This window comes from Mastigoproctus giganteus, chromosome 8 (genome assembly GCF_048544385.1).
Source record: "Mastigoproctus giganteus isolate SK-2022 chromosome 8, ASM4854438v1, whole genome shotgun sequence".
NCBI classification, from domain to species: Eukaryota; Metazoa; Arthropoda; class Arachnida; order Uropygi; family Thelyphonidae; genus Mastigoproctus; species Mastigoproctus giganteus.
In genome coordinates this window covers 22,240,553-22,264,905 of record NC_143582.1, presented here as the reverse complement: position 1 = coordinate 22,264,905, position 24,353 = coordinate 22,240,553, and the positions used below count along the sequence as shown (strand labels likewise).

At 41.4% G+C, this 24,353-nt stretch overlaps 2 protein-coding genes across 2 annotated transcripts; one reads left to right on the top strand and one right to left on the bottom strand.

Moving 5' to 3' along the window:
* Window positions 1-4,414: 4,414 nt before the first annotated feature.
* Window positions 4,415-10,404, bottom strand: LOC150081339 (uncharacterized). Its single transcript, XM_090380176.1, has 6 exons — window positions 9,976-10,404; window positions 9,089-9,205; window positions 8,387-8,617; window positions 8,044-8,182; window positions 7,792-7,957; window positions 4,415-5,438 (listed from the first exon to the last, which is right to left on the bottom strand). Exons 1-6 carry the CDS (start codon window positions 10,402-10,404, stop codon window positions 4,415-4,417), a joined length of 2,106 nt encoding a protein of 701 aa, XP_090236302.1.
* Window positions 10,405-23,146: 12,742 nt separating this feature from the next.
* On the top strand, window positions 23,147-23,599 carry LOC150081338 (protein ZBED8L-like). The gene has a single exon (XM_090380175.1). It carries the CDS (start codon window positions 23,147-23,149, stop codon window positions 23,597-23,599), a length of 453 nt encoding a protein of 150 aa, XP_090236301.1.
* Window positions 23,600-24,353: the final 754 nt, after the last annotated feature.

Here is a 24,353-nt window from a genome sequence, read left to right as displayed (position 1 = left end):
TTGGTGAATGGGACAAAGGGTTGCCCTTACGAAGAAAGGTTTTAAATTTTGCAAATTACAGTGTCTGGAAACTAGGCACGAGCGAGGTGATCTGATAGAGGTGTATAAAGCCTTGAATGGTTTGAGCATGCTCAATGCTGATGGGATTTTTCCTCTTGCTCAGAATAATCACCTGAGAGGGCATAAATTCAAATTGAGGAAAGACAGATGTAGGATAGATGTGCGGAAATTTGCCTTTAGCCAGCGGGTGGTTGGTTGGTGGAACAGACTTCCATCCCTTGTGGTGGAGGTTGATAGCCTAAATAAGTTTAAGGCTCAGCTGGACAGGTATTTCGAACGAACAGAGGGGTGAAGTGGAAGTGGTTATTTTTATTTATTTATGTTACTTTTTTTTTTTTTTTTTTTTTTTTTTTGGCTGATGCTGCATAAGCTTGCTTTCTTGCATCAAATGCCTCTACTAATGCTAATGCTAATGCTAATGCTAATCCTTCCCCATGTGCCTCTGTTCCGAGGTGCCATTGGCCCAGAATTCATGTTTATGGTTGAAAACACCACACCCCATCGCACTGCAGCTGTTGATATGCTTTTGGAAAGTGAGAACATTGTATGGATTGGTCTGCCCGTTCCACCGATCTAAATCCCATCGGACTCATATGGGACGCTCTGAGGAGGACGCTCTAGGAGGACGCCTAGCAGCACGTCCACACCCACCAGAAAATGTTCACCAGCTGAAGATGGCGCTGACAGAGGATTGGACGATGTTACCGCAAGAACTTATCAACAGCATTGTTCAACAGGTGGTGCAAAGCCTGCAACGACATTTGGGGTGGCCTTATCTCCTACTGAGGCCCACCTCTTTCCTTTGTTTCATCTTTGGCACTGATGAATCTGTATCATGGCAGCGAGTGCTGTGTTGCCATTTTTGAAAAAAGTCTCCCTGTACTGTTTTGTTTCCGTTGTTGTGTTGGTGTTGTTTCCTTCATCATTTCTGTACCTCACGAGGTTCCTTTGGTATGCTTTTCTCATATCTAGGCCACTCTTATGAGAAGCTACAGGTGAAAACCTGACTGATCCTTAAGTTTTGCACACCATTGTACATTATGATCCCTTGCACCTAGCAGAAAATCGCGAGGAAATCGATTATTAAAATAAACTTAGTAAGCCTCTGCCTTTTTGGAAAAGTGGGTGCATCTGATGGATAACTTTGTTGCATAGTTTCCTCTTCTGCAATATTCTCTCTTCATTTTTTATTCTGCTTTTTTTCTAAACGCAGCTTAGGTAAAAATTGTAAGAATCGCAAAGTATATTGTACAAAGAGTACAAAGTGTTTCTAACCTCTCCAAAACCTTTTTTGGTGCTTATCTCCGGTTATACTTGCGGGAACAACATATAATTTAGTTAACACGTAGATCGTAAACTGCATAAGATGCATATAAACTCCCACCTCAAAGTTTTTATAGATTTTTTTTAAAATTTCTATGGCAACGTAAGGTTTAATATAAAAAAAAACACACACTACAAAGTATTTTGAGATTTTTTATTAAGCATTGAACAATTTTCAGTTAAAACATTGAAATAATTAATATCAACCATTATACCGATTTTTCATCAAAATATCCTCAACACTGCCTTACACAAACGTGGCATTCTGGCTGTTAATATCATAATAATGTCTTAACTAACATTATTCCAAGCGATCTACAAGGTTTCTCAATCAATTTTGTGAAGATGGGCAGACTATCGAATTGACTTTCTGGATGATCCCATAAAAGCTCTATTGGGTTTAAATCAGGCGATTGGGGTGACCAAACCATAATTTTCAATATCCTCCCTCCTGTTGTTTAGTTGCTAAAAGTCCTTGCACAGAACAGGAACTTTCTAGCAACTTTAGAGCTGTTCTTGGGGTTATCGTGTTCTTGTAATATAAAATTTCTTCCATAAAGTCGAAGTCCAGAGAATATTGCATTAGTTTCAAGAATGTTTTATGGCCTTCTTTTCTTAAAACTCCTTCAATTCTGGCGATGTCACCCACTCCAGAAAAGCAGAAGCAATCCCAGATAGAACCACCACTGTCCTTGACTGTGGACACTAAACAATGTGGCACCATTTTTTTCTCCAGTTGATCATCTCATATAAACTCTATGCTTGGTTCCAAAATTTTAAAATTTGAATTCATTTGTCCACAGTACGTTTTTTTCAGTCTTCATCTGTCCATTATTGTTGATTCTTAGCCGATTCCAACAATTTCTTTCGATTTTCCGGTTTTAATTGGTCTTCGGACCACTACACGACCATGAAGTCCAGCTTGTTTAAAAAGAAGTTTTACAGGGGATGTAGAAGGGGAGTTTCTCTGTTCATATTGAATCCAGCAATTATATTATTGCAAAACACTGTAGAATCATCTTCTATAATACTGAAACAATACTACCATTTTCTTGAATCTTCTCCAATGTCCAACCACATTCAGGACTCTTCTACACCTTTCTGGAATACTTTCGAATATTATGGAAATTTCCTAAATAGTTAAGTTATTTGATTTTAACAGAGGATATTTTAATAAAAATTGGAAAACAAGTTGGTCCTATTTAAAATAAAAAAAATATGAAAATTACGAAAAATGGTTAAACTTGCGGGAACAACATATAATTTGGTTTACGTTTAGATTGGAAGTGTAACGACAGATGGCAGCATGCATCTTCCGCATTAGAAATCATTCACATAATAATAACATTCACTTTCTGAGTAAACCATGACGCTAACTAGTATCAATGGAGCAATATTTCAACTGTATTCGTTGGGGAATTAAAGAAGTTAGAGAATATTTCATTCACCATATTGGGATTTGATTCAAATATTTCTTGAGACTAGCTGTGTAATTTACAGCCCGGTTAAGGAAATCGGTTACACAGCACAGCATCCAGCCTTAAAGGTGGACTCAAGTGAGTGCAGAAATATGGGCATTTGTTTTAACAAATTATATGTTGTTCCCTCAAGTGTAACCGGGGATGTATCAGTTCGGGAAAAAAGCATTCTGCTGTTAGATATGCTTCTTTGAAGTGACAGGAAGAGACGTTTCGCCCAAAAATTAAACGTAGGGATCTGAGAAAATCGTGCTCTGTCATTTTCCATGACCCAAGTGATGACTTGCAACAAGTATCTGCAAGTCATTAGTGAGCATAGGCAGAAAGTCGTATTCTAGTAAAATCTCATAAAATGTTTACAATTTAAGAATGTAGTTTCTTTTTATTTGAAAAAGGTGTAGCTGATGTGCACGATTCATTGGATTTATTTGATAATCAACCAAAGAACCATCTGTGAATTGTGCGCATGAGGTAACTGTGGCAACAGAGATATTTTTGGACAAATATGTGGAGTAAGATATTTTAAGGCAGGTAGTAGCAACCAGTTTCATCATGACTGCGCTAGTATTTGGTGAGCAGCAGAGCATTAATCAGAGAAATTACTATAAATCATCTCGCAAGAGTCCATTTAATCATATTCAATGTCATGTACATAACACGTACACTGAGTGGCCACTTTATTAAGTCCACCGATCGATTGGCGGGTAATACCATCGTTAGCTCTCTGCTAACCTCAAGTCGAGTGCATGTACTTTACAAAAAGCCAAAAACATTCCACAGTGATACTTCCCCCGCGTATAAATTCTATCCCTTCCACCCTGCCTACTTGATATAGTCTGGTACCCACGTGATAGTATCCCTGGAGGAGAGATGATTCCTCAGGTGATGATCTATTCTCAGTAAACTGGTTACTTGATGTGGCATTGTTTTCATATGAATAATCTTTCAAATATCTCTTAGAGTCTAAGAAATCCTAGGACTCATCCTTGATCATTAACTCCCAAATAAATTTCCTGGTGTTTATGGATTACATTTAATGAAATTATCAAGTGACCAATGAAGTTCGTGAGGATTTTTAGAATAAAATTAAAACATACGTAAATTATGGACAAAAACACTTCACATCCCCTAGGTGGTAGAAGCTCATAGCCAGCTGTGTTCCATCAGACCCACCAAAATCTTCTTTGAGTTTCCATGAGCGTGGCACAAGTTCACAAGCAAATTTTCGTCGCATATCAAGAACCTATTGTCTCTGGAATGTCACCCGTAGTTTTGAAATGCGTCGATGGATAATCACCATCTACAATGGATTCAATATAATTTAAGACAAAATATTAACCTCGAAAAGACCACAAGAACTTCATCGGTAGCCTGATAATTGAAACTACAATAAATAGCCAAAGGACGTTGAAATCTTCCAAATAATTCTTATAAATTCCATCAGAAGAAATTGCGCTACCCAGTGCCACGTCAACATACTGCTGCCCTTTATGTCCCTTGTCTTGTAACTTGGATATAAACCACTATACGGTAATGGTGGAAACCTGGATGTTTTAAGCTGTAACGTCTTTAAGTTTCATTTCCTGATTTCTAGCTGCAGTGAGAAATTCTTGTTTATTTTTAATTATTTTTCTCCAAACAATTACAATCTCTTGTACTAGAGGAACAATGATTACAAATGCAGACGCAATGTAGGTCCAAATTCTTGAAACAGTCGTCCACACTAAAAATCCACTTGAGTTCAACACACGATTTGCCAGCATTACTCCTGGCCACACTAACAACAGAACTATTGTCAAAACTGCACTCACTGTATACGCAGTGATGCGAGCTGTTCGGAATTTGTCCTCCAGGACTTTTAGTGGAGGTTTCTTCTGGTATGATGGACCCTCTTGCAACTTGAATTCTTCTTTGTAAACGTGTGTCCATGGGTTCAGAGGATTGTCGATATTTCTAGTCTTTTCCCACTCTGCTTCAACTTCTATATCCGTCATTGGCTTTTTGGTAGCTATGGTCACAACAACACAAAAGAATCCTCCACTTAGAATGGAAACAACATTGCCAACTAACATCGGAAGTTGTCTCCCGGTGTTCTCGATAAAATTGGACAACCCTTCGGGATACATAGAGGCCGTCACAAGCCACGAAACTATACCACATATGCATCCTCCGACAGACCCAGAAATCATTCCTTTGTCATTAACTCTGGACCACAAGATGGACGAAATAATAGGAAAGACGGAAGATCCAATGGCAATTCCAGTAAACAAGTAACCCCAGGAAAGGTTTAAATTGATAGCGTATGTGACCAGGAACAGTGGAATGATTACAATTGTGGTCCACACAATGCACCAGTTTTTGTAGCTGAGCAAGGAATCCATGTATTCTCTGTACTCTCCATGAACAGCACATGAAAAGTGTGGTTTCACCAATCTTCGACACTTGTGACGTTCAATGCTGTCGAGTTGACATTGACTGCAGGAGGTGATACTTATGCATTTGCATGCTTGAACATCAGTGGAATTGGTGCAGCACGGTTTTCCACACAAGATACATTCTCCATTCTTCATGTCAGGTCTGCAGAAAAAGAAAGAAGTGATTAGTAACAAGTTTCTTAGAGAGGAGGAAGAGAACATTATTAATCCAAAATAAATATCACAATTTTGGTGTACATTAAGCGCCAAAGCCAGTAAGGCTATGAGGCATCAATATATCGTGTCTCTAACTGAGTGAATTCTTTGGTCGGTTGCTGGACGAAAAACCCGAGTTTCCGGTAGAAAGAATCATTCAACATTTTCCCGAGACCTCAGCCACTGTGTGAAAGAGCCCATAAAAATTTCTGCCCTCACTGGCCATTTCCACCCGGTATACCAGCGAGGGAAACATGCTATTTGTTACTGTAGGGTCGCAATTCAGTGATCATTGAGCGTTCACTCAATGATCACTGAATTGTGACCACCTACCTAATACCGTGTTGGGCCACCAATCGCAGGGATATCAGCGTCTATTCGCCTAGGCATTGTCTACACTAGATGTCTGAAGATGTCCTTAGAGATCTGCCTCTATGCTGCGTGCATGACTTTCCACAATGTCGGGGTACAGGATGATTGCACAATTCACAATCCATCCGCCCTAATTTCCGTTCCGAAACGTCCTACAGGTGTTCAATTAGATTGAGGTCAGGCGAATTTTGAGGTCAATAAAGATGGGTGATATCTTCACTGTGCTCGAACTGCAGATCCGATGACACGGCATATTATCGTCTTGGATGTTCCGTTTCTGTCCGGGAAAAAACAACATGGAAGGGTGCAATGGTCCCCTAAGAGCCGCAGGTAGATCTCACCAGCGAAACGTGGTCTATACGCACCAGGGGTCCTAGTTCTTCCAAGTAAAACATGCCCCATATTAAGCAATCACCATCACCTTCCCGGACAGTTACTAAATACCTGGTGCAACTCGTGTTGCACCAGGTATTTGGACTCATCCGACCAGCTCACTGGTTTGCAATCCTCCAATTTCCAACAAGTTGACACCAGAGCATTTGCCATCGACGACAATCAGCGGTGAAGAGAGGTTGTCTCTTGGGTTGCCTGCTGTGAAACCCCATACGTCTGTGGATCATCATTTGGGATATTGTTCATGCGGTCCCCATGAACGTATTGCGATGTAACTGCCATTGAGTTCGTACAACACACTGCACCCTTAGCTCATCACAAACATCTACCTTGAGTTTACAGTTCTGTCGGAGGGAGGTTGTTTTACCCGTTCGACACAATTCTTTGTACACCTTAGCAACAGTGGGCCGTGATATTTCCGATAAGGCCTGAGTTCGAGTCCATCGATGACGTGAGGAATTTTTAAGGGCCTTTTTTCACAACGTGGCCGAGTTAGTCGGTCTCTGGTGAGGGTAGAATGGCTTCTTTCTCTCGGAAACTCGGGTTTTTAGTCCAGCAAACAAAAAACCGACCACAGAACACGCGCAATTTACAGATTTATAGCATTATCGCTGATGCTTCTAAAACCCTACAACAACAACAGCAAGATCTCCCACAATCCTGCCCTCTTTACTACGTCCCATAACTACTGCTTTATCAGTGACTTGCACGACCAGTTGCAAATTATCACTGCTCTAGTGTAGGAGCTGTTCTGCTTTTTAGGTTAGGTATGAGACATAATCTTTTGTTACCACGGATGGAGTGGTTATAATTCAGTGATCACTCACAGTACATAAACATACACTTTCCATAGCAAAAAATAAGGAACCTGTATAATTTTTTCTGCTGAAAAAGGTTTTATTTGTAAAAGCTTATTGATCCACGAAAGTGGATCAATAAGCACGCATGAAGTGAACCGCAAACTAACCTTGACAAATTGTAGAGGTTCATTGTCAAGAGATTTGCACAAGTATCACAGCAGCACAGTTAGTGAAGACATTAAATATACATCCACTCTTTCATAATATGCAAATTATGACATTTTCCAGTAAACCCGTGTTGGCCTGCAACAACTTGAGTATGGTTAGATTTTATCACAGTTTACTCTTAAATCTCTGACATAGTTTATCATTGTTTGGTAAGGAATCATTCACAGTTACTCATTCTCTGGTTGGAGCTTCAAGATCTTTTTTTAACAGAGTTTCAGCCATAAAATCGCTTTTGCCAATTTCTCTGAGAAAAATCATTTAAAGGTTGTCTTGACGAAGATTTGATGGGAGCAATGGATATAGTGTCTCTGAAGAAAGGTCCTCTGGAGAGTGAGCATCCGCAGTCCAACTAGTGAACACCATACTTGGAAGTCTTCCTTTTATGGGCTGTACCAAAGACAATGCACGCTTCAATAACCTACACATTCTGGCAAAAATGCAACGCAACGCCCTTTTAAATCCTAGATTAAATATTTGTTCATTGAATTCCAAAAAATATGGTCTCACCTGTAGGGCACAACATAAGCCTCGTAAATATCGTCAATGATCAGCGATGCCTGGGCAATCACCTGACCCGAAGCATTTGCCATTACTGCCACCAAGATGAATACGATCATGGCATAAACACCAAACTTTCCAAGAATGATTTCGGCTACAATCGGAGCCACCAGACCTGAGTAATAACAAACGCCTTTATTTAGTAAATATCTTGATTTGTCCTTGCTTTCTAAACGTTGGATTCAATGAAAAATAACTTACCTTTGTTGACATCATCTTCGATAAGCAATTCGTGGCCTTGAGAACTGCTAAGACCGAGATAAGTCAATCCCACAGTAATTGAAAAGGAAAAAGAAATGGAGAACCAAATCAGCCCGCCTAAAACGAATCCCCAGACACTCTAATAACAAAGAAATTATAAAAAATTTCATAAAACAGAAAAAAATAAAATACATGTAGAAATCAATGGCTACTTTATCCATCCAAGAAATCATTCCATTAACAATAGGATGAGTTGCACAATAAACTTCTAATATACACTGTTGTCACCTTAAGCTTCATCAACTCTAAATTTTAGTTATTGTACTAATATTCTGGAACATACCTGTAGAGGATTTGCTGCCACACTACTTTGCCAGCAGGACTGGTCACACAATGTTGTTCCAAAATTGAATATTACGTTTATGACACCAAAAGAAAAGCCTCCAGCCGAAAAGAATGTCAAATAATTTCTTTCTGCATTTCCTTCTGGACTCTGAATACAGCCTAAGTACTTGAACACATTGTCTGAAGTGCCAAAGATGTTCTCTTGGTGACCATAAGGATTGTAATAAACCTAAGAAACAAAAAGAAGAGGTGACATTTTGAAAACAATTGAGAATTTATTGAATTCCACATCTTTTACCTCCCACAATACCCACCTCTATCACCAGGACCAGCATAACAATAAAGATTACTGTGCTCTTGAAGTAGCAGACGTAGAAGGTGGCGCCCAATCCGCCAATCAGAGTATAGCTTCCGATAATGGCACAGACAAGGACCACAGCCATTTCCTGACTCATATCGATCACTAAACTGTTGAGGACTGCACAGGTCCCAAGGATTAGTAACGTGGTTACGACAATGATGGTGTAGATTGAAAAAGTGCAGAAGACCAAGTGGGTTGCTTTGCCAAATCTTGCTCTGATCACCTGCAAGGCAATGCAGTTGGTTTGTTGAATAATTGGAGTTCACGATGCGCACAATCTTTATGTCCATCTTTTTTAATTTTAATTTTAATACAGTTATTCTTAAAGCGATTTCTTACCTGCAGGAATGTCTTTGCTCCTGGAGCCCGAATCTTCAGTTGGATGCATAAAACAGAAAAAAGAACTATCTGCACTGTAGAGCCGGCCGCGTACCAATATGGGGCACTGATTCCATACTAAAATACACAAAAAATATATTGCAAGATTGAAAAATAAATCGCATTGGAAGGTACATACACCACTCGCTGATTCACCTAAAGATTCTCAGTAAGGATCCAACTCTCAATAAAAGATATTTTGTTATAATTCAAGACACAGACATGTAGCTGTGTTTATGAAAAATAAAATATATTTTAGGGAATTCTTCATTCGCCTTAAATATCTAAAGGTGGCGCTCTTTTCTTCTAAATGTTGCTTTAGTAACCGTCTGAACAATTAAATAATAAAATATAATTCGATAAACAAGTGTCGCCATCTATCGATGAAATGTCGAACAATTCATTCCAGACATATCAACCGATAAAAATATAAATTAATTTGGCTTCCCCGTCCTCCCCACACCCGGTGGAGAAGACTTGAGTTCGAGTCCCGTCGATGATGTGAGGATTTTTATGGGCCTTTTTGACAACGCGGCCGAGTTAGTCGGTCTCAGGCGAGGGTTGGATAATTTTTCTCCTTGAAACTTTGGGTTTTTTGTTCAACAGAGAGAAAATCGATCTCAGAACACGTGCAATTTACAGACAATATAGACGGGGCCATATTGCGCGGTATGTAATATATCTGTAAATTGCTTTAAAATAAAAATTTTAAGCTTTCCCTTTTAATAAAAACATCAATACGTTAATATATCCATCCATCCATCCCCATATAAATTCATCGTGGTAAATGAAAAGAAAAAATCATCGAGTATTCTTATAAACTAATGGTATGAGGAAATCATCCTTACCTTGCTAGCAACTATACAGGACTGCAACAACATAGTACTACCTGCCCATTGAGATGCGATGGTTGCAGCTGTCAATCCAAGAGACACTTTACCTCCAGCGTCAAAAGTAGTATCCAAATTGTTCGCGTCGTGGTACACGAACTTCCTCAAGATGCGAAAGAGGAACGCAAGGAATGCAGCTAATAATCCCACCACCAAAAACACCGCAAGGGCCTTATCAAATGGGATTGAAGGTTTCAATCCATGCAGAACTGTTGCATTCGCCCGTTGTCTGATGACATCACGACTGCACTGATCAGGTACAACAGCAAAGCTTGGTCCAAAGTTAACTACACTCTCAGGGACTGTCTCGTTCGTATCTTTAGTTATACAAGGAGCTCCAAAAAGCCATAATAAGATAAGAACCGTCTCCCCTAGTTGGATGGACATTGCCACAAACTTACATTTAGTGAATGGCAGAGGTCCGGTATTTTTTCTGAAAGAACGAAAGTCGAATTCAAGTCAATTGCGCAATGCAAATAAAGATATTTTAATTTCAGCAAATAATCAAAATGAATCACCTATTTTGAAATTGATTTTTAAAATACTTTTGTTTAATGTTTAAGGTTACAGTTATCTGCCACCAGGTAAATTTTGCATCATATCAATAAAGATAAATATATATATTTTGGTCCTTGTTGTGGACAAGGACCAGATCAGCCGGTTTGAAAAATTTGTGACTCCAACGTACTCATCTTTTTATGCAACTTTTTATGCTGTTGGTTTGAATTTTTTTTATGCTGTTGGTTTGAATTACTGCTCTAACACCACTTGATGTGGAGCCAATAAGGTGTTAAATTTAACTCAAAGAAACTTGAACTATTCATATAAGAAAACTTCTCAAATCCAGCGTTACATCGGCCAATTATTGTGCAGAAAAACATGCTGTCCAAATCATTCCAGAAATGAAAAATAAGATTGAAATCTGGAGATTAGTGTGTCCAGAAGAAATGCCCAAAGTCTACGTTTCCTTTTTTCACTCAAATGCGTAGTGGATGGATCTATTGCCATAATGAAACTTTCCTGTCCATTGAGATAAAAATGTAACATTTCAGGTGTATCTAATTTGCAGTGATGTTCAGATATGAGTAGTATACACACTGCCCTACCATTGATCTTCTGGTCCAGATTACTCCAATTCTCCTCCTTATACCGTTGCTTCCAACTAACTCACATGACACCAATTCTATGAAGGCTGGCATAACTGTTGACTCAGAAAAAGCGTTTTTCGTGTTCAGGCTGCTTTTGAAAAGAAGACTGGCCCACTTCTTCCATCTTCCCTATCCTAGTTGTGGAACTCGTTATCTCCAATTTCCTGGCGGCATCTAGTTTCTGTTAGTCTTATTATGTCAGCATTAGTTGGCCTAATCGAACTCACCCATTTTTGACATTTCGATTACTGTAGACCCAATTAAGATTAAGCATTCTTCTGTAGTTTGCTGTCCCAACACGCTCCCTTGATGATATTTAGGCTTGTTTCCCCATCTTTCAAGTCCAGCTCATTTGAAACGTTATCACCATGAGAACATGTTGCCAATATCAGCTGTGACGTTAAAAAACAAGGATTATTGATTATTGAGATGGATGCAAGCATTACTTTGCCCCATATTATCAGATGTAATGTCTACATTACCACTTCCCTCCTAACCAGCAGTTTCCCTGAGCCCTTAAGGTATCCTCAATGACATTGTCAAATATTCTTGCACCACTTTTGTTCAAACTGTGTCTACAAAATAGCTTCTTTCTACCTATAAGTGTGGGCCACTCTCATAAAATCCTCCTCCCCCCCCCCAAACCTTGCAGTGTCCCTCAAGTGTCTTAAGTTAATCCACTATACTTTCAACATATAATCCCTAATGTCGTGAGTGAGCAGAATTGCAGACCTACATATTTTGACCTAACTGGTGGAATTTTTTCATCAAGAAGTCCCTCGAGGCCTGGTTTTGGATCACATCCCATTTCTAATTTTCATTAGTGTTGTTCACGAAGGCATCCAAGGGAAGTCGTCCAAGTTTACTCGATTTGAAACTAAGAAGGGTGGCTAATAAATCAATCTAGACCATGTTGCTTCAGAAAGACTTGGAACGGTTTCATATATGATCCAAAAAATGGCAGCTACATATGGCAGAAGCAAATGAGCTGAAAGTATTCAAAACGAATAAGATAGATGTTGCGATTCAGTCTGACATGAAATTTTGCATGCATTGTAAACAGGAGGCTAGGATGGAACACAGTGTCCTCTCCATGATTTATAGCACCTTTTCTAGTAGGGAGAAAATCGTCATTATCACTCTATACAAGATGATGGTTAGACCCCAGTGAGGAAGATCCGTTCTCCTCGTAGGTGAGGCCGACCGGGCTAGCCGAGTGGGTAAAGTACCTGCCCGGCAACCCAAAGGTCGCGGGTTCGATTCCCGCCTCGGGCTTGGATCAAAGTACTGCAAAAACCTTGGGAGGTGCAATATGGCCACAGAAGCCGATGCGCCAACAACTACCAAATCAAATCAAATCAAATCGTAGGTGAGACAACAACCAAGGCTCAAACATAAACTCTTAGCGAATAACAAAAGATTAATTTCACGAAGTTCACCTTTCCGCAGCGGGTTGTCGAACACTGTAATAAATTGCACCCCAGTGTACCAGGAGTGGCGAGTCTGTCCAATTTCAAAGCAGAACTGGATGGTTGTCTTTTTTTGGTAATGGGAAGAGTACAAGTATTCCGCTTTGTTTAATTACACTACCCGACAAAATGTTTTTGGTCATACCTCTGGAACGAAAGTTGGTTGTTCTGAACAAAATGAATGTCCTGATTATGAAAATATCAATCTTTTACTTCTGTCATATCTACATCAAAAGATATACGCATTTTTTAAATCCCTTGTTTTATACAATATCAGCATACATGGTTGTAATTATTACACACAATATCTGTTACTTTGACATTTTTCCAATTCAATGATTTCCTTTTGTACTCCAGATTGCTTTCCCGTTTAAGGAACCAACAGTAATATCCCATCATGGCAGAGCCCCAGCGACCTTGGTATCGTTTTTCCATTGCAGATACGTCCTGGTGGAAGCGCTCTCTTGTTCACTGACATCTGCTATGTTTTCAGAAAGAAATCCAGATGGGATTGAAGGAAATGTATTTTCAATGACATTCAGCACCCCATGTTCTTGTAAGCTTTCAACAAGTTTGTCACCAGTTGCTCATAGTTTTCTTCTTTTCTCTTTCTGAGGAATCCGTGTGACACAGCCTTGAAAGATCTCCACGCAGCCAGTTCAACATCATTCGGGTTTCTTTGAAATTCTTCATCTTTTAGGAGCTTTCTTATTGGAGAACCTATGAAAATTCCTTCCTTGAGCTTTGTGTGAGATAAATTTGGAAACATTTTCAGTAAATATGCGAAACCCCTGCTTTCTTTATCCAGCGCCATAGTGAAATTCTCAATCAGTCCAAGCTTGATGTGTAAAGGGAGAAGAAAAAACTTTTGTGGCTCAACCAATGGAACATAATTTACATTGCTTTTGCCAGGAATATATTCATCTCTCTTGTCCCAGTGTTGTATGACGTAGTGTTTGGCTGTTCCACGACTATCCCACAAACACAGAAAACAATAGAATTCAGTGAAATCACCTTGCAACCCAACAAGCCGTAAAATCACTTCGAGATCCCCACAAATATTAGCAGAACAATATGTTTTTGATGAATATTATGAACTGTGTCGCTGAAGGCGAATATTTGATGTAAGAGGCATCCTGGCATGCAAATTCCGAGTATTGGCTTAATGTGTCATGGCATGTCGTCTCGAAACTATGGAAGCAATTTCAGGAGAGAGAGAGAGAGAGGAAGCATTATAAGAAGAGCTGGAAAAGGTCGCCCGAGAGCTACGTCAACCAAAACAGACCGCAAACAGGTTCTAACAGCAAGATGAACCCTACGATGTCCTGTCATCAACAGTCTCTTGAGGTTGCTGCGGCCACAGGCGAAAACATTTCCAACTGGACTATGTTAAGAAGGCTCAATTCAAGTGGATTCTATGTAAGGAAGCCAATAGTTTTAACATTAGTTGAGGCATATGATGCAAGAAAGCAAGCTTATACAGTATCAGCCAAAAAAAAAAAAAACCTTCTAATTTCACCCATCCGGTCACTCCAAATGTTTCTCTAGTTCAGCTTTAAATTTATTTAGGCTATCAACTTCCACAACGACAGATGGAAGTTTGTTCCAGCAATCAACTACCCGCAGATTGAAGATAAACTTCCGCACATCTATTCTACAACTATCTTTCCTCAATTTGAATCTATGCCCACACAGGTTCTTAGTCTGAGCAAGCGGAAGAATCCCGTCAGCATTGAGCCTGCTCAAACCATTCAAGGCCTTGTACACCTCAATCAGATCACCTCGCAGGTGCCTAGTCTCCAGATGCTGCAACTTGCAGAACTTAAGACTTTCTTCGTAATTGCATCCCTTTGTTTCTCTCGCCAACCTTGTTGCCCTTCTCTGTACTCGTTCCAGCAACTCTACATCCTTTCTAAAACCCATTTCTAACCCATTAACCACCGCAGAGCTCGTCGAAACTGGTACCATGAACATATCAATCGGAGCCCTGACTAATGGGGTGCAGTTCTATTTTCTGATGAGTCCCGTTTTAGCCAACAAACAGATTCTAGACGTTATTTCATCTATAGAGACAACGAGGAATGCGGTCTTATCCTTCCAAAATCAGAGAAAGGGACTCTTACGCTGCAGGCGCTGTTCTCATATGGGAGGAATAATCATTAACGGCCGCACCCCTCTTCATGTTTTTGATAGGGATACTGCAACTGCGCAGAGGCACAGATAACAGATCCTTGAGGATCTGTTCTCTGTGCCCCTTAGGACCTTCAGACCCTTTAGGAGTGTTGTTGGCCCAGATTTTCTTTTCATGCACGACATCGCCACTGCACATAGAGCTCAAGTGGTGGGGAATTATCTTGAAACTGAAGATATCCAACGACTGTCGTGGCCAATACGATCACAGACTTAAATCCGATCGACATCTGTGGGTCGCCCTTGAGCATAGCATTCAACGCCAACAACTAACTCCTCGGTTACTTAGAAAGTTAAGGTATGTACTGGTGGAAAAATAGGATTTTTTGCCACAGAATCTTATGGATACCCTTATGTTCAGCACGGTTCACCGCTGTGAGGACTATTTAACTATTGGACAGTATCGTACGCCGCATTGATGTCCTGTGACCATGTTTTCGAGCATCTTGTATCGACTTTTCTAATGTTACCCTTTTAATGTCCCTTATACCCGTCCGAAGTTTCTCGCTTTCTTCTCATTTCATTATTATTCTGTGGTACACCACCGTACCAAATTTTGTCCCACTTCATCGCAAGCTACACCACATTTGCTGTATGTTCTGTTAATTTTTTCGAGCAGTGTATCATTTAACCAGGCTGGTGGGTAAATCGTTATTTTAATTTGATTTTAATGGGTTGTAAGAAGTAGATCTTACATATATAATAGAAATATTTGTTTTGCTAAAATAAATCCCAGAAGGGGGCTTGAAAGTGAGCATTAAGTTTAAAAATATTAAATATTAAGACTGGATATTTAGTTTTAATGTAAATAAGATTAAAGTTTGAAGAAACAACTGGATTTGGGGATGGGAAAGTTATAGATGTATGTGTTAAATAGCGGTTAAATGGAAAGAAGTAATTTTGAGTAATATAAGAGAGAAAACAAGGACAGAGGTCAGCACTAGGGAGGGGGGGGCAATTTGCGAACTGGCGTGAAAAGATTGCTGAGGGCAAAGGACTGTGAAACTGGATTACGAAGCATCGCTTTTGATCTAAGCCACCATAAGGAAGTAAACAGGAAATCAGTGGACGTCCAGTGTTCGTATAAAAAGAAAACGGCGTCAGAGTCACTGATATTTGGGTAAGCTCGATATATTTAGCAGAGAAGGTGTGAACACGAAACTGGGTGTTTTGGAGATGACTGGCAAACATGAAAAGGTCATACTGACGTGTGAAAAAAATAAGAAAATCTTTGTGTGCTAGGGAGACAGCTGTGGTGAGATGTTTTAGCAAATAGGAAGGAATGAAAAATTAAACAGAGTATAGGGATTGGTTACAAGTCCTTGGGGGAGGCGTTCCAAATTTGAGGGAAAAAGAAAAGTTCAGGGGGGAGTAATTGAACAAATGTCCACTCTGTATCTGACTTCTCTGTGGTCTAAGGGGAGAAAGTCGTGAATTTGTGGGTTGAAGTGGAAGTAAATTTTTTGGTGGTCGGAGTTCACATCTCGTAGTAGCAAGATGAAGAAGAAAAAGAAAAAAAAAGTGAGAGAAAGAAATCCTTGTCCGGCATCGGAAGGCAGTGAAGGCGGTGATTGCGTCCCTGGCAACATAATTGCAAGTTGTACCTCAGAAGTTATGTCATGTAAGAGACTACACTTGTGTCTAGGGTCTGACCCATTGAGAAATAGCCAGTTGTGCAGACATGTGAGCCAAGAAAAGAAAGAAAGTCTGTCCACCACTAAAGAAAGCAGAGTGCCCTGGACGCAAAGGAAATTGGAAGCAGCTGCCATTTCGGAACGTAAGTCTGTTCCTGTTTATTTTTTTCTCGAATCCTGAACTCAAGGACTCATAATCTAGCTTTGTAAGGAATTGAGCGATAATCCTTTTAAAAAAATAACATTCCTGTTGTATTTAGGCAAGTTAGTTACCAAGGTTGAGGTAATTTGTTATGAATGTAAATGATTGTGAAATAACGTAAAGATGGTAAAGGGGATTACTAAGATAATAACTAGAGAGTAATTGAGGTAGAATGGGTGATCTATGGTGAACATTGCTGAGGTAAGAGGACATCAGTTGCAATACACTTTATGTGTTAAAGGTTAGTTAAAAATATATACAGGGTGTCTCAAAAATACACGGCATAACTTCAGGAATGAGTTCCTCATATGTAGACAATAAAAATATTTTATATCAATGATTGGTTCCCTAGTTATTAACCGGAATGTCTTATCTCCCGCAGATGATTTCCTTCCTCACAAAGTACTGACAGAATCTGGTGGTTTTCCATTCCAACCATGTACTGAAATCAGGAGCAAACGGATATGCACTTTATGTACGGTTTGGAGGACTGCAATGCCTCCAGAGCATGGAGGCATTGCAGTCCTCTGGAGGCTTGTCATTTGTACCACGAAAGGTTTCCAGAACGAAGATGACCAGACAGGAAAACGTTTGAAGGTATCCATCGCAGCCTTTGTGAAAATGGATCCTTTACACCTCGTGCTGCCGACAGAGGATGACCAAGATCTACGACTCTTGAAGTAGAGGAGTGGACCAACTGCCTGGTCTCCACGTTCACTGATTTAAACCCACTAGATTTCTTCTTGTGGAGCCATTTAAAGTCATTGGTGTATTCGACTCCGGTAGCTGATGTGGAAACTCTCCGCAATCGAATTGTGGCAGGATGTGAGACAATTCGAAACATTCCAGGAATTTGGCGTCGTCTTCGCGAGTCCATGAGACGTCGATGTGAGGACTGTATTCAGGCAGAATCCTGAATCTGACTTTTCTGTGGTCTAAGGGAAGAAAGTTGTGATTTTGCGGGTTGAAATGGAAGTAGATTTTATTCAGATAAGGGATTCTGTTCACGAAATTCAGACCGCAATCTCTCAACTTTCTGCTGAGTTTACACAGTTAAAAGACTCAGGGCAACAGAGAACCGACATCACAGGTGCGAAACGTGATGAACGTCTAGAACTGAGGATACCTGAACCCAGTGTGTCATGTTCAGGAACCACGGACGCAGTTGTTGAGAGTACCGAGCGGTTGATCTCAAGAATTAATCAGCTTGAAAATGAATTATTAAACTTCAGGACACCCTCATCAGAAGCAATAGCAAAATAGATCATGGAAATGAAATCTCAAAAGCACAACTGGCAGAGCAACAAGACGACATCACAGTGCTACACAAAGAAAACAAGGAGATGAAATTTATACTCCTTGATATCTATAATAAGATCGAACTGAGTAAGCTAGCAAATCCGAGCAAACTCACTAACCTTCTGAACTCAGACGATCTTAGTAGATTATATAAAAATTATCCAAAGGCCATTACAGTATCAGTCTGCCCCGAATGCAGCAAAAAATCAATCCCCAGTCCTCCATCAGAAGCTCCTGGTAGGAACGATTCTGAAAAACGGCCAAACACTGGACATCGTCGAGCGCCATCTCCTCGCTCCAGCCAGCTTCTAAAAACAGATGTGAAAGGGCAAAAACCACCCACAAAAGCCCATCATTCACGTACGCTCAAAAAGAACCTGAAAAGGGCAACTAATGTTAATCACCACTCAACGAAAGAGAGGATTCCACAATTACAGAAGCAGGCTCCACCAACGGTCAACGGCACCGCATGTAGAAACTCTCTTACTTGCAATAACGAATTCTCTACCTCTATGCCAATGAGGCAAAAGTCATCATTTCCACCTTCACACCCAACTTCTCGCAATGCCTGTTCTGTCATACCTCACTCGCACTTCTCATCTTCACAAGGCCTGGGACTCAGTGTCGGAGCGAATACAATATTCGAGCCAGCGGATTCTTCCACACTACAATTTACACTCCCAGTTCACCCCACCTGTAAATCCATCCTATCCTATGCAGCCAGAGGAAAGTACGCATATGAACTTCAGAGTGAGCCAACGAGCAAGTATAGCTTCACGTGAATGGCTTCGAATTGGCACATCGACCAACTCCAAACTGCAGCCTTCCCACACACCTCCCAGACGGCAGACGTCCAGACCCTCTAGTGGACTTTTCATATCTCGCTTAGCCCCAAATACCACAGCAAATCATGTTGCCGAGGTTCTGCGTGATCAACTAAACCTTCGACTAAAGGTGCAGCAACTTCACACCAGGAACCCCCGCTGCGCATCGTTCAAGGTTGAATGCGCACAAGACCTGTTCAATTTAATTGGAACCGAATCTATTTGGCCTATTGGCACCATTATTCGACCCTTCTATAATAGGAGAACCAGTCACCTTCCCCAACCTCCACGTCTGCACCAAAACCAAGTCTGCAACGTCACCACCCACAGCTGACTGGATTCATTCCTGGACAACTTCCAAAGATCTCAGCAGTCCTCCTTTCATACCACTGCTCTGCCAAGCCCCACAGTCGAAGCACCACCCCGCCATGATAAGAGTATCCTGAGTCCCCTATGTGATGGTCCCCATAAAATACCAGTCGATATGTCTTTAGGAAGTCGTGCCATTCGTTCGCGAACATGCCAACTCAGGACACCTCCAATCAGGACGGAAGTTCGTCCTGATTGGACGAACACCTGTCATCAGGGTGTACTTCCAAAATATCAGGTCCATTAGGAACAAACTAGACTCAGCAGAACAGATCTTCTTCTCCCAGGTCGCTGACGTGGTCTGCCTCGCAGAAACGTGGCTTCAACCTAATCAAGACACATTCTTCTGCTCAGCTATTGCTGATTACCACATGCTGTCTGCCTCCAGGGAGCAATCTAGAGGCGGTGGAGTAGCCATACTATACAACACCTCCCTATTCTCATATGAGAATTCGACCTCAACTACAACTCAAGCTTTCGAAGCGATTATAGTCTCGCTACGCTTCCACTCCAGCCACATTGATATCGCATCTGTGTATATTCCTCCAGGGCCTACAATTGAAATTATTGAAGATCTGTGGAACTGGCTCTTAAACCATCTTCGTCCGTCTGCACAACGCCTCGTTTGTGGTGATTTTAACCTGCCTCCAAACCGCCATCACCTCTTTATCAGACTCTGTGAGTTCTTCAAATCCATCGACATGACACGGGTCAATGAGAACCCCACCAGGGGATTGAACCTACTGGATCTCGCTTTTGCTTCAACACCGTGCACAGCTGAAGATGATCCCACCGCATTCTTCCTGTCCGATCACCAGCCTATAGTTTTGACATGGTCATTGCAGGTACCACACTTCAACATCCCTGACAACAAAATAGTCAAATATGTTTCAGCACCTAAATACCTTAATCCTCAACTCTGTGTAGAAGCAGCATCCTGCTTTCCTTGGGATGTCCTCATTGACTGCGACCTCAACCTCGCAGTGACACTCTTGTCTAACTGGATTATTAAATCCATCACCCACCCACTATGCTGCCACCAAACGAGTAACAGTAACTCCCCGTTCCAGATCGTGGTGGACTGCTGACCTCAACAACAGCTTCAAAATGAAACAAGTCCTACACAAGAAATGGAAGCTTACGAATGGCAGCCAAGACAGAATAGCGTTTTCCCGCGCCAGGACCCACTTTAATCGAAAGAAAGCTACTGCAATCCAAGTAAATCTTAACCTCACTCTGAGGAAAGGAAAGGAAAGCCATTCTATGCTGCCCTACATGGTGGATTCAATCAAATGCTTGATCCTCAAGAATGCCTCAAATACATCGCCAAGTTTTCAAATACAACCACTGTCCCATCTACAGCTGTCCAGTCTGGCCATGAAAACCCTTCAGATGTCCTAGGGACTGTCCACATCACGAAACAGGAGCTCATACGTGCCATCAATTGCCTTCCCACAACAGCCACTGTTGGAGAGGATGGAATTCCGCAATTTATGATCAAGTGCTTGAGCGCATTCATCATAGACCCTCTTCTCTCGATCTACAACAGATGCCTCAATGAGCATTATTTCCCACTCCAGTGGAATAAGTACAGAGTGTACCCTTCCCTAAAAACAAATTTGCCACAAACGTCAACCAGTTCAAACCCATATCAGTTGCTTCTTGTCTGTTAAAAACTCTTGAAAAGGCTTTGCTACCCACAATAACTCAGCAAATCCTCCAGACGAAACCATCTGAAATCCACTATGCCATCGCAGGAAAATCATCAATCACTAACTTGGCAGCCACCACAGAACGCATCCTCTCAGCATTCGAACAAAGAGCTGAGCTGGCAACCACATATCTCGACATAAGCGCAGCCTTTGATGTCGTGTCGATCCCGGCCTTGTTCCTCCTACTTAAGGAGACATATCACATTCCAGGTGATATGCTGTGCTTTTTGAAATCTCTTCTCTGTCACAGAATACTTATTCTCCATCGGCAGCAACAACATACCCTATCCTGTGACATCACTGCTGGAGTACCGCAGGGGAGTGTCCTATCTGGTGTCCTGTTCACAGCTATCATCGTGCCCATTATTGCCTCAACGAAAGGTCTTCTGTGCTATGCCCATGACCTCAAACTGCTGACTCAAATTAACCCTGGCGACAACCCCTCTCAGCTCAGCAACAGGATCAATTCCCAACTTAAGGATCTAGAATTGTACCTTGCAAACTTAAATCTAAAAATCAACATGAACTCTCCAAGGGAAGAGCCTGCACCTTCGCCGGCTTCAACGCAGATCCTACCACAAATCGTTTGACTGAGAAAAAGAGACTTGCAAATCATCTCATGCAAACCTGGCAAACCAGATGGGAGAATTCCCCAAAGGGAGAAGTCACCAAACGATTCTTCCCCAACGTTGGAAAACTCTATCCAATGGCTCCAGCATGGTTCACGCCGGGACTCCACGCAACCTTCCTGCTAACAGGACATGGTGCCTTTAAGGCTAAACTTACAGCCCTGGGCATTACAGATGACCCTACTTGCTGCTGTGGAGAGCTGGAGAGCTGGCACCACCTCATGCATGAATGCCAGCTTTATGATGACCTCCGCTGCCAACTCATCACTCGGATCACTTTTTTGCCCAGAGATAGAGAACAACACCTCCTGGATGGGAGACAGGAATATATTGCCTTCTCAAAGTTCGCTGAAGCCCTGTACAGAAGAAGACGGGACCTGAATGCACATTAGCCACATAATGGCTAGAAGCCAAAATGTGCATAACACCAAAGATGGACTACTAAGCAACCATGAAGATAGACAAAAAATCTGAATGAAGGACGAATAGCAGCTGTTCTGGCGGCCTGAGCCAAGCACTAGCCTGGCTCTCCTTTAATATCCCTTCCTGGCAGGAGGACGAGATGACCAGTCGCCTCGCCCCCTGCTACCCCACCTTTCCTTCTGGTGAGGCATGGGCATGCCTCACTGACCACCTGGGGGAATCTCTTCTGTGTCCCCGTACTTCTGCCTTTCCCCCCCAACCTTCTTCCTCCCCTCCCCCACTCTATCTATACACAACGCGAGCGCCCTACACACTAAATTTAATCTAGCAAAAAAATAATCTTCGCCCAGTCTCGGCCTAATTATCCTACGCAATGCCCTACTCCTGCCATATGAATGCATGCACACGTGCTGTATGCAAACATCCAAAGTAATTACGATTGCATGGATGCGTATATATTATGTATCACTGTTGTGTATATGTGCATATATGTGTACATAAGTTTTTTTTTTTTTTTTTTTTTTTAGGTCCTAGCTGCCGAAATCTCAGGAAATTAAGCTGCAGGACCTGCCAGAGTAAATCTTAGTCTACTGGTGTTTCCTGGTCTGCCTCCACGGGGCGAAGGTGGGGCAACGCTGGGCTCCAGCAGGGGTCCAGCGGCTAAATGACCAGATGAACAACGGTACACGACATTACACAGGTACAATACCCACACACTTTTAAACCTCTGGCATTCCCAGGAAACTGGTACACCCACAAAGAAAGCAACGCGGAGATGGGGGAAACCCCTGGGGCCGCATGACAACAATATACCTTACACCTTACACCTTACACCCACTGAAGTCTGCTCAAGTTATATTCTCCCTTATCTCCATGCCGACAGTACTCAACGTTTCACTCGCAGGGGTACGAATACCAAACGTACCCTCGCACACAGACCTTGGCGTTCTGTTTGACCAAAAGATGTCCTTTGTCAACCAGATCAACAAAATCAGAACCAAATTCTCTCGTCTATGGTGGATCTCAAAGCAGCAGCTGCTACACGTCCGACATCCTGTCACTGTTAAAAGGTTCATCACCTCCACCGTCTACCCCGCCATTCTCTATGGTGCAGAAATATGGGCTTCTGCTGCACCTACAAACCTCAAGCGGGTGTACACCGCTGAATACTGGTTACTGAAATGGGCCAATAACAAGCTTCGGCAACCTGCCGCTACCACCACCACCATGATGGCACAAGCACGTGTGGACACCGACATCGACAGCATAATAAGTAACAAGAAGGACAGACACAACTTGATTATTTTGAAAATACCTTTCTGGGTCACAAATTCATTCATTTGCAAAGCAGAAGACCACGGACTTAGTTTGCGAAAAGAAATTATTGATCTTCAAATTGACGAAGAATCGAAGCAAATCGTCAACAGCAGAGGACATCAAGTCATGTGGCTAAAACATCATGGAAAATTTCCAGCTCTATGGAGAAAAGCAAAACTTCTTTATATTGCCTTTCCATCTTCTTATCTCGTCGAACGAGGGTTCAGTGCAGTGAATCGCATACTAGTGAAGAATCGAAACCGTTTGGATATTGTTAGTGGAGGTGAATTAAGACTATTACTGTCCAAGTATACTCCAGATATTGTGAAGTTAGCCAAAGCTCATCGAGCTCAAGGATCACACTAGTATTTTGTGTATTAAAAAAATCATACTAAGAATTCAATGCGTAATCTAAGTGCAATAAAAAGGTACGTTAAAAACAATCAGTAATAATCATTTCTCTATGTATGTTGTCTTTTCTCCCTGAGTAAAATATTCTTCCTTCTGTCATATCCAGTGTTCCTTCTTCTGTCCAATGTGTCTCTGACATTCCTACGATATCCCATTTGATCTTTTTCAATTCTTGGTCCTCTGCTTTGCAAATGAATGGATTTGTTACCCAGACAGGTATTTCCAAAACAATCAAATCTTTAAAGCGATTCTCAAAGTCAGTGAACTTTTCAAGAACTCCTCCATTGCCGGTCCCATCTGAAATGATGAGAGAGAAAGGATGAGAAAGGAGGAGGGGGAGGAGCATACCTCGTGTAAAAAAAACCCTGGCTCAGCTGTCTCCGGCCTACAGTACCTGGGATGGCCCCTTGCCGGGGTTACAGGTGAAGATGGAGGATCTATCTTCAACAACAGTGTGTAAGATACAAAATCTTACAGAATAAAAGTAATAAGAAGTTGGTTTTAATAATTAAGGAATAGGAATTCTTGTTGCTAGTGGAATAAGATAGTAATATCGTCTGATTTCAATAATAAGAATTATTCTGTATGAAATATAAATTGAATGGGTGGTAAGAAATAAAGGCAAGAGCCATTAGCCATTAACTTCCGTTATACGCGGGGGGGAAAAAAATCCAAGCACAAACAGACGAATTAAGATTTATGCGGGGTC